Source organism: Papaver somniferum, chromosome 7 (assembly GCF_003573695.1).
Source record: "Papaver somniferum cultivar HN1 chromosome 7, ASM357369v1, whole genome shotgun sequence".
Taxonomy (NCBI): Eukaryota; Viridiplantae; Streptophyta; class Magnoliopsida; order Ranunculales; family Papaveraceae; genus Papaver; species Papaver somniferum.
In genome coordinates this window covers 259,299,993-259,311,102 of record NC_039364.1, presented here as the reverse complement: position 1 = coordinate 259,311,102, position 11,110 = coordinate 259,299,993, and the positions used below count along the sequence as shown (strand labels likewise).

Here is an 11,110-nt window from a genome sequence, read left to right as displayed (position 1 = left end):
TTACTTCTGGGTGACCCGTTTTTGTCCTATTAGGTGACGCCCCTCTAATGGAATGTGACGCCCCAATAATAGCCTTCATTAAAAAATAGTCAAAAACCAACTTATGGAAGTTTGGCTCCTGCATTAAAGAAGGCCAACTTTGGAAATGCCTATTCTGAGAGTCAGGATAGTTCCCTAGAAGTAAATCAATTCAATTTGTGATTTTTTCCATGAGTAACAAACATCAAACAAATACTTATTCCAAGTACAAACTGAAATAGAACTTCATAAGAAAACACCTATGATGAGATCAACTAAAACAAGACGACATCCAAAAGGAATTACTGAATAACACGAGGTAACAGTCTTTAACCACATCAAGAAGATACGAAGAAACAATCACTACTAGTTTTTCATTCCTAATGCAGATGAAGGAGAGGAAAGGATGGTGTTTTTCGCTCTTAACATCACGTCAGACTAGTCTACCATCAGAATGCGGGAAGAAAAAAAAAACACTACTACCACTAGCACTAGTACTACCAACTAAGCTATTATTTACCCTCACCTCCTAACAGTTACAAACCAAATTGATGAAGCATTACAGCATTCTGTGCATGCATGCGGTTTTCAGCTTGTGGAAAGACGATGGAGTTCGGAGCTTCAATGACTCCATTTGTGACCTCGACACCTCTTTCTGCTGGTAGGCAGTGCATAAAATACGCTTCTGGTCCTGCTAGCGTCATTAGCGCTTCGTTTACCTGCAATAGACGGGGCAGGGAATAATTCATAGTTAGTACACATAATCACAGGATGCACCAGTAACCTAAAGAAGAAGACTCCACGCTACTGTCAAATAAAGTCGCTTCCTATTTTGACAGAAAACTAAATTCAAGCAAATTACTACCATTTATTTTCAATAGAACTCTAAGATTTTAGTTTCACCTATACATTGTTCAGGGTTTTTCTGCATAGAAGAATCACTACGCTTTCGAAGTTTAAAGAGTTTTTCTGTATAAGGGTATCTCTTCCGAGTTCATGCAATCTATATGATTGCTGTGCAGAATCTCATAGGTCAACGACCATATACTATATCGAACTTGTGATAGATCCTATAAAAGAAACCAGATGCATAGACTTTCAAATCCGTTGGATAAGTTTCTGGAACATGTACACCTTATTGGAGAAAAAGAGAGGCATAAACATTTTGTACTGATTAATTTAAGTTGGACTGTTGGACAACCTTAAAAGTTTTTCTATGCTGTGCCTTCACAGATTTGAGATTTATCTATTTTGATCTATCTACGTGCATGTACATCATTGGTTACCAGCCATAAGCCTATCACTATCAATAAATCAATCGTAACATGCAATGCCACTATAATTTAAACAAAACTTATTTGGGGACTCAACCATTCCATGTGACAGCCAAAAAGTATACCTGAAATCCATTAAAAACTTTACGGCGGTATTCAGCCTCCCCTTGTTGACCCATACTTGCCCAAACGTCAGAGTACACAACATTTGCCGCTTTAACAGCTTCTTTGGGATCATTGGTTATCTCGATTTTGCTTATTCCAGCTTTCCGTGCCTTCTCAACTGTCTTTTCATCTGGTTCAAATCCTTTAGGACATGCACAAACGAAATAAAAAGGAACCACCGATGCCAACAAGAGCCATGAATGCACAATGTTGTTTCCATCTCCTACATAGACGACCTGTGGTTCACATTGACAAAAGAGCAATATCAGCATAGTCTAAAATTAAACCGAGATACATGAAGGAATAAGGAGAATTCAATTCGCTTTGTGAAGGTGTTATTCAATAACAAGAGAGGAATTAAATTACCTTTGTTCCTTCAAGCTGACCAACATGTTCAATTATAGTGAGTGCGTCGGCCATAATTTGAACAGGATGATTGTAGTCAGTCAGGCCATTGATGACTGGTACAGAAGCGTATTTTGCCAAATCAAGAATGTCCTGCATTGCTAAAATAGCTGTGGTAAATAGAACAAGAAACATAAATACATAAAGAAAAGCACAAACAATGACCAGAATAGCTGATATAAACAATCTCCAAGGTTGGAGTCATCAGTGGTAGTGGCGAAGCCACGGCCCACGATTCTTGGTAGGGGAGGGTAAACTGAAAGGGGTTTTAAGCAGGAGGATAAAAAAGCCTTAACTAGGCTTCCTCGTGCAACTTATCCAAATTTTGTAAGCTTGGATGCAAATTTAACAATGGCTAGTAAAGACATGTGACTGCTAGCAGGAATTGCTATCGCTAGTTCAAATTAGAGCAATCTCGAGTCAAAATTTTACATAGCCTGAATTTAAACTGAACGAAGAAAGTTGGATTAAATTTACACCAAGTCATGCTGAAGTTTAAAAATATATAGTTTGTATAACTGGCTTGAACAGCCAAGATCTCCTGAGCTTATGCCAACTACTTGAAGATAATAAAGTTACGAGCTCTGGATATCCAATTTGCAGAGATGGCATAATATGCAGGATCTAGAAACAGCAAATCAACCCCAACAGATCCCATTAACAGTAAATGTAACAACTACAGAATGATAGGCAAAACTCACCGTCATACCTGATGAGCAAATAGACGAGCCATAATGATATCATTATAGCCAGAAAGCACGCGAGCAACATCACGTGTTTCCTCCCTTTTCCCCATTTGGATATCATCCGGTCCTAAATATATAGCATGTCCACCTAACAAGAAGAAGCCTGTCTCGAAAGAAACTCGAATTCTCATTGACGGCTTTGCAAAGATCATTGCCATTGACTTCCCTTTAAATGGTTGGAATGATCTGTCTCCTGATTTAAGTAGCGCCTTGACTTCAAAATCACTGATGTGAATAAAGTCCTTAAGCCCCAGTTTTGCTGAAAACATATCAAATTTACGAATTCAGCAATGTATGTTGCAGTATTCGTGGGTTGTAGGTACCTTTTATTTTTGCTGGCAAAGGAAGATTAATTAAATAAACAGCATATTTCTGGTATTCGTTTTGCAAGGAACAAAAAGGTTTAAAGCAAAATAGCACAAGTGTTACGGGAACTTATTCACACAAGTAACTGGGTTATTCATTCTAAGAAAAACTTCATAATAGAAGTATCCACTAATGTAATATGTATGCTTCACTGCATATGAATTTACTACTAATTATGATCTTTGGGTATGTATGAACCACTAATAGATGTTGCATGTACTACTGTATAAGGCACACTACACAAGCAAGCTTATTATTCATCAGCAAGATTATATATCTCAATATAATCTCTAGGATCAATTGTGTCAGTTTCTTGCTAGTCATATCCTAATTCACTCTTCTGAAGAGTGTTACATTATGATCCTAAGTCTGAAATTGGTGATATTCTCAACACACTCCAACAATTACAATATTTGATTATCGAGCTATCATGCAAAACGAAAAGCGAAATATTTGTTCTTGAATGGTATGGCAGCAGTTGCTTCCAAGATTTTAGCCATTCTTCTCTACTCAGTTCAAAGTCAGGCAAAAACTTTGATTAGCATACTTTCATATGAGAGAACCTAAGCTATAACAAAACACTAAGTGAAACCAAAAATCAATATACATAAAGAGGTTAAGTTGAAGTTAGAGAAAAAGTCATTAGTATTTCAATTTAAGTCGTACATTACAGAATCCAAAAATACCTATTCACCAGTCAAATAACAGAACAGAGAGCGAGATGGTTCATCTGAAACCTTATTTGCTTATACATACCGATTTCAAGAGTTTGTACCAACTACTAATCGGTGCTAAAACGTATCATTGTATAAGATCAATAGATCACTTACTAGTCAACGAAAATATCAACACTACTCCAACACATCAAGTATTTTACAAGGGAGGAACTCGAAAGCAATTTCATTTCTTTAAGGCCTATAACAAAGATTATTGAAGGCATTCCCTCCGAAACCTAGGGCTAGAAGTGTTCTTATTTTTCCTCCTACATATCTTTTCTAGTTGTTCATGCTTATGTTAGCATTTCGTTAATAGGCAGCTAATAAATGTAAAGTTGCAACTTGGGGGTGGGCTGACGTTGAACCAATTGAGTATTGCAACATTTTTGTATTCTTAAATGAGTACTATCGCGTGACTAGCGAACTTGAGAATTGAGAGTCTCTCAATACGTTGTATTAAGATTTCAGATTGATTAACTCAGTATACATTCTTCGGCTATTTATGTTAACCTCTTACCTATATGCACACAATTCTACATGCTAGGAGCTCATCATGGCTTACATTGTACTAAATGAGGTTCAGTGTAATCAATCGGTAGAAAGAGCCATTAATATTTCGAAATATAATTCACCCATTAAGAAAACCAACGGATTCTGTTGTACCAGACAAATGAAACAATAAAGAAAATGAAACCCTAATAATCTAAAGAGACAACCTAAAAAGAAAACCCAGTTCAAACTCGATAAAAAAAAAACCATTATTCCATCGCTCACGAACGCGGCTAAAACCCTAACCTAAATCTCAACATGGTCAATTTTTTAAGCAAACCCATTATGTAAAATAGTGAGAAAAAAACGAAATGAAAAATCTAACCTTTTCCATTAACAGAAGATGAAATGGAAGAAGAAGCAGAAGCAGATGTCTGACACGAAATCTGGTTAGATTTCAACGAACTTGATGGAAAACAAACAGATTGCAGTAGTTTCTGAGTTGGAAATGATGAAGAAAATGATGAGAGAGATGAAGTCTCAGATCGAATGAGAGGAGAAGTACAAGTGTACAACAGATGGATGTGCATTCCATGACTGGCAGACCCGCAGATGTGCCCCTGGAGACATAATTTTACACAAATTAGAGAACTCTCCATAAAAAACATAATTACACAACATGAGGTTCTATACAACAAAGAATAAAATGGTCTAAAACGATAAGACTTTGAACAGGATATTTTCTCTCCAATGGGCACTGTTAATGAGAACTGTATAACATTAGAAGAAACAGAGGCTGTAGATGCTGAATTAGATCCTCGCATTATCGAACTACGAGTCTACAATATGATAAGCCATTTTATTGACAGAAGTTTCCAAGAACTCATACATATAACATGAAATAAATGTTGGATATTGGCTTGATTTTTAGGAAACATCAGTGTGATTTCCTAAATCAGTTTTTACTGATTTTTGGAATGTGTTTAGACTTCTATCTGTCTAAACAAGGGTTTCCTATCTTAGCTAATTTGGATTTCCTAAATTAGAGTAAAGCTTGGTTTCCTATTTGAAGTATTGTAAGCCTATAAATAAAGGCATAACCTTTAGGTTATAGGTATCTACATCATCTACATCAATATTGTCTAAACCCTTAGGTTGTAGACATCTCCTCACAAAGAAGAGAAGTAATCTCTCCATTAGCAAGATGTAGATCCTCTCATGGCTTTGGGGCTGGGAGAGTTGGGGGAGATTTGAAGGTGAGTTGAGAATGTGAAGAAGAAGAACAGGTGTTGAGTGTCATGTGCATTGGGTATTCTCTGATATATGAAGTAAGTGAATTGCTGCCCGTGGACTTAGGCCATTGCCGAACCACGTAAATCTCTGCGTCTTTTGTGTTTATTGTGCATTAGCTTCCGTTGTATGTGTAGTTTTTCGTTTATAATGCCGGATCTTGGAATGCCTTGAGGAACAATATGAACCTCTCGGCACAACAATAAACAATAAAAAACCACTACCAAATAGGATGAATCACGGAAAGCTTTTAATATATCTACGTCAAACTAAAACTGTACCTAACTTCGATGAATTTACTTTTGGGGTGCTTTGGGGTGGTATCTATCAAGAAATTACTTTTGTGTCGGTTTCAATTCAAGAATTTATTTGCTCATTGTTATTATCCGCATTATCACTTTGGCCTAGTCTTTATATCTGAAATCGAAAACGATAACCTCAACCTGTGACTTTGGCCTCATACCAAAACTGCTTGAGTTTCAATGTCCTAAGATGTTACCTTAAGAAATACCTTGGGAGATCTCTGCAGTGAGCATTACAAATTTAAAACACACGAGGAGAACTTGTTGATACCATAAAAAAAGTTGTTATCTTAAGAAAATCTAAGCGGAAAAAAGACATTGCTCAATGACCATGATCAGTATTGATGAGATACAAACCTACATAAATACACTTAACAATATAAATTTCAATCCATGTTGAACAATAAACTGACTGTCTTAACCTTTTTGACGAGAAAGGTTAAAAACTTAAAATGTATTGAGTGAATGTAAAAAGGTCAAATAGACCCCCATTTTTGTATTGCATGCCGTCTATTATTGATTTCCAGTGGGTGATTATATCCTGAAAGGAGTTGTTCTAAACCAATTTCCTGTTGAAACCCATAAGTAATCATTTCACTAAAATGCAGAGCAATCTGTACCTAATCATACCACCATCACCAGTATCCGTTTCACTAATATGCAGAGCTATCTGAGTAAAACCCCATAACGAGACTATAATCAAGGATAAGCGACAAATCCCCATTTCATTAAAAACTGAAACTTGACAGAATTAAGGAAAACCCAATTATCACATAAATAACAGCAAGAAATGACTTCTGAGCTAAACCCAATACTTCCTTAACCTAACGGCCATGTTTGGGAACTTTGACAACATAAAACTTGGCTAGGGAAGAATTTTCTCTAACTCGACTAGAGTAATCATAAGATGTATTAGTAAAGATGTTGTTTGTCCTTCCATTGTATCCATCACAGGCTTATTATATATTATGTTTGTCTCACCATATTCTAACCCCATATTTTTTACAAAATAGTTCTACATTAAGGAAAAATTTATATGGAGGAAAATATGAAAATATAAAAATTAATCAAAAATTAATAAAAAAAAATGAAAAATTAAAATAACTACCTATATAACCGTCTAACCTAGGTAAGGATATTGGTATCCTAGCTATTTTGGAGAATACCATAACCTTACTTTTTTGGCTTCCTAAAATCAAGGAAGATTTAGTAGTTCATGTTCAAGATTAGGATCGCAGTGAGACAAACATATTTTTATTGTATTTTCTTGATAACCCAACCTATGATAGGAATTTCCAAGGTGCCAACACACGACCAACAATCATCATGTATTCAAACGGAACATTGTACTACTACATCATTTTAATGCAAGAACAGAACAAGAGAAACACTACCAACAAACTCAATTCTCATTTAAAAAACTCAAATCAAACATGCAATTCAATTGATTCAATTGATTAACCCCAATTTCCAAGGGTTGTTCTAAACATGATTAATCAAAGAATCAACATGATGAACCCTAACTTTCAGAAAACCCATATTAATTAAAGAAGGTATTGACAATGGAAAGCTTGTACTCATACCTTTATACTGAAAAATTTTGATAAAATCTTCTACTCTTGATTTCTAGGGTTTGACTGGTTATTCATATTCCTAGAATTACCTTCCCCATATATCGGATTGAATCACCTTTGATGTTGTGAAGTTATTCGAAGATGAGAAGCAGAAGAAAATATTTGAAAACTGAGACTGAAAGAGTGAAAAGAGAAAGTGATTATGTTCCAGTATTAGGGTTAGGAGACTGGTTATGGGTATAAACCTTAACCGAATCGGTTTAGTTACTGGATCGGTTTCGGTTACTATCGGTTGTGGGTATAAAGTATAAACCTTAACCGAAACTGAAATTCGGTTTCTTGAAACTGACAACGGTAGTTATGGAGTCCAAATCTGTTCACACTCCTTTAACGAGTGTATATTTCACATATTCTTCTGATTGATCGATTATTTAACTGATGACCCCATTACCTTCCGTGTTTAGAATCACGGCTCTAGTTACATAACTCCCTAAATTAAATCAAGGGTAGAGATTGAAATGTGAAATATACACTCGTTAAGGAGTGTGCACGAATTGGCACTCGTAGTTATGCTTTCGGTTTCCTGAAACTGACAACTGTAACTATAATCAATGGTTCTAAACGAACCGAGCTCCCAAACCACACCAAAACCATGAGTGAAAAATCTCTCACAGCTTTTGTGGTGGGTCCCGGTGGGCCCCCGGAGTACAGCAGGGGGGCCATTTCTGATGGGGCCAATAAAATTTCTGTGAGAGGTAGTTTTTGCATTGTTTGAACCTCTCGGTTCATACAGAATTTTTGAACTATAATACGTTTATACCAGTATTAGGGTTAGGCAACTGGTTATTAAAGATAACCTTGCTTTACCAGTATTAGTGGCAGATTTTATCAAAGTTTGACCTTGCTTGACGAAGACCTTCCTCTAACATTCTCCGACAGGAATACGTCATTAAGGAGTTTTCAAGGAAAGTAAGAAACAAATGAACAATAGCAAGTGAAATTTTATTTATTTATTGCTCAATGGGTGCCCATTGTAAACAAGTTCTGAGGAAATTCAAGTTCCAAGGCCGTTTTCAATTTCAACAATACCAGGTGATGATTTAGTTGTTAGATAGATAGGTTTCTCAAGAACTGTAAGTAAGTTTCTTAGCGTGTTTGGATACACATCCAGAAGTAGTTTTTTGACTTCTAGAAGTCAAAAAGCAAGAAGTCAGTTTGGGTGTAAAATTTCAGAACGACTTCTAGGAGTAGAAAAGTCGACTTTTTGTGAAGCAAAATATCTGGACTTCTGCTTCTCCAGAAGCAGAATTGTATCCAAACGCGCTATGTATCTTTTAGATTATCTAATGAATGGGTGTGAGTTTCATCTAAATAGATAGTAATAAAAGGAAGGAGAAGTAGCTTTGTCTATTTTGGCAGTGGGACTAGAAGAATATATAATTAAAATGAATAACGATTTATTAAATTCCATACAAAATGAATTTATTCTTGGCTAATGCCCAGCTAGATGCATGTCATCGTCCCTAGTTTCATGAATTTGATTTGCAATACTCATCACCGAACAAGAGCGCCTGACGCATGGTATCATACACAATCCGTTTATTTGTTTATTGCATTGCTCCTAAAGTAAAAGTTGGGCTATTAGATTCTTGTCGCAAAAAGCCTAAACAAACAATGTCAACATATAATCTCATGAAATTAGCTTTATGATCTGAAATAACATAGTCTGCTTGTCAAAAATGAAGTGTTATAGGAGGATAGTTGAGAGTATCAAATATTCCCCGGAAACAAATATCAAAGTTTTGTAGGGGACCGATGTATTGAACTTTGAGCTCGTTAAAATGTGCCTTCACCAACTCTGTCAAAATGATCTTTATACATATGGGATAATGGAGAAACAGAATCTATTATACTACCACCTTCTCGTCGCTCGTTAATCTCGAAAGTACCGCTAGGAAATATTACTCTTTTGTTACCTACACTAACATATTCTAGTTGTAAGTAATATAATGGCATCCGAAATTGCTTCGGCACCACAATTTCGAGCTGTGGTTCCAATTGTCGCATCTGCACCGAACCTTAAATATGTGTCTGATGCCTCAACATTTTGGTTAAACGTCTCGAAGCAGTAGGAAAATCTACTTTGTCCGGCAGCACCCAATTGATTTAGAAAAGACTCTTGCCCTTTCCCTAACCAAGTATTCTTGCAACGACACCACCGAACACACCATCAATTTTATCTTGGAAAAGACCATAACCCATGTATAAATCGATGCTTTCGACGGCACCACTAGTGTTGGAGCCTAGAGTGAACTTCTCTTTAGCAAAAACACCAGTTGTAAATGATCCACCCATATAGCCTGATGTGTAAGTGCATTGTTGAATACTATTGCAATTATGTACAGTGCAAAGAGGATGTGTGTTACAAGGAACGGGATGAAATGTAATTGACGACTTCCAAGGATAAGGATAAAGTGGCATATCTTGAGCGAAAGTTTTAGTGGCACCTTCGCACTGAAGCCATGTCTTATCACTACCTGAATCAATCACCAAATAGTAATTCATGAATGGTCGTTGTAGTTGATTACCAGGAAATGTACCTAAACCAACCGATGCAACGTAAAACATTCCTGGATCGTAAATTGCGCGTAATCGTGCAGCATCAGGATTCATGGAGTGTGTTGCATTGATCTCTAGTAATATTTGTGACTCGATGTAACGTGCTCGAGCTTTGGATTGCTCGATGAGTCTTTGAAGCCTCTGGTCTCGTGTTAAACGGTCACCTAGGTATAGAGGTGATTCTTTGGAGTCTCTATGGATCATCTTTAAACCAAACCCTATGTTTGGATTCAATGTTGCAATGACTGAGTTTAATAATAGTGAAACATGAGTAATTGTTAGAAGAAAAATGAGAAGAGTTCCCCCCATGATTGAGATAAATCGAATGTTTTTCTTTTTTTATCGGTAAAGAATTTGGTGCTGGTAAGTTTCAAATTTAGGTCACTAGGATTATCACCCAGAGATTTTACCACTGTATTAGAGTGACATAAAACGAATGTTGATAGACACAGTTTTGAACTTCAATTTATAATAGTAGACACATATAGTAGCAACCGAATATTTGGATATCCAGATTTATTAAGAAAACATATCAAATAAGATGTTTGGAAATCAATAAGTATCTTTTTTAGTATGTGGACAATACTCTTGTATATATTAACTAGAGATAAAACCTTTTTCTTGTGTAATTTTGCAAATGAAGTATATGTAAAGGGAGTAAATTATCCAAGTAATTCATTTGAATCATTACCATATCAATCAACATGCATGGAGTGTACAATTCTGTAATCAATATCAAAATATTATTTTATTATGGAGTGTACGTTTAATTAGAGATAATTCTGCAATCAATTTTGAAATATCTATAAATCTTACATCAATTTGTGTATGTTTTATTGAGTGCAAATTTGTGCACCCCTCCGAAACCGGGGTGCACGTTCCTGCTGTTGAGATTGGTCCATGTTTCACAAGTGGTTTCTGTTTTCCCATTTTTTCTGAGTTTTTTTTTAAAGTATATTTAAATTATTAAAAACTGTACATAGTCTTATGTATCTTCATTAACACCTTTCTACCTTGGATTTTCAGAAAGAAAAAAAAATTGTACATAGTCTTTTGTATCTTCATTAAAAAATAAACAAAAAAGAAAAAAAGAAAACAATGGTGACCGATTTTCTTCTTCTTTTCAAAAACCCCTATTAACAGTAT

The 11,110-nt window shown here is 35.7% G+C and overlaps 2 protein-coding genes across 2 annotated transcripts; both read right to left on the bottom strand.

The window, feature by feature from the left end:
- Positions 1–284: 284 nt before the first annotated feature.
- On the bottom strand, positions 285–5,439 carry LOC113300230 (ornithine carbamoyltransferase, chloroplastic-like). The gene is made up of 5 exons (XM_026549434.1): positions 4,565–5,439; positions 2,572–2,867; positions 1,824–1,955; positions 1,418–1,693; positions 285–737 (listed from the first exon to the last, which is right to left on the bottom strand). The coding sequence occupies exons 1-5, from the start codon at positions 5,001–5,003 to the stop codon at positions 555–557; spliced, it is 1,326 nt and encodes a 441-aa protein (XP_026405219.1). The 5' UTR covers positions 5,004–5,439; the 3' UTR covers positions 285–554.
- Positions 5,440–9,535: 4,096 nt separating this feature from the next.
- LOC113296451 (aspartic proteinase CDR1-like) lies at positions 9,536–10,273 on the bottom strand. Its single transcript, XM_026544758.1, has one exon. The coding sequence runs from the start codon at positions 10,271–10,273 to the stop codon at positions 9,536–9,538; it is 738 nt and encodes a 245-aa protein (XP_026400543.1).
- Positions 10,274–11,110: the final 837 nt, after the last annotated feature.

Excerpts from the sequence above, each read along its gene's own strand:
- LOC113300230 (XM_026549434.1), bottom strand. The coding sequence starts at position 5,003 with ATGCGAGGATCTAATTCAGCATCTACAGCCTCTGTTTCTTCTAATGTT. Across the intron at positions 2,868-4,564 it reads ATCTTCTGTTAATGGAAAAG|CAAAACTGGGGCTTAAGGAC; the intron begins GTTAGATTTTTC and ends ATATGTTTTCAG. Across the intron at positions 738-1,417 it reads AAGTTTTTAATGGATTTCAG|GTAAACGAAGCGCTAATGAC; the intron begins GTATACTTTTTG and ends CGTCTATTGCAG.
- LOC113296451 (XM_026544758.1), bottom strand. The coding sequence starts at position 10,273 with ATGGGGGGAACTCTTCTCATTTTTCTTCTAACAATTACTCATGTTTCA.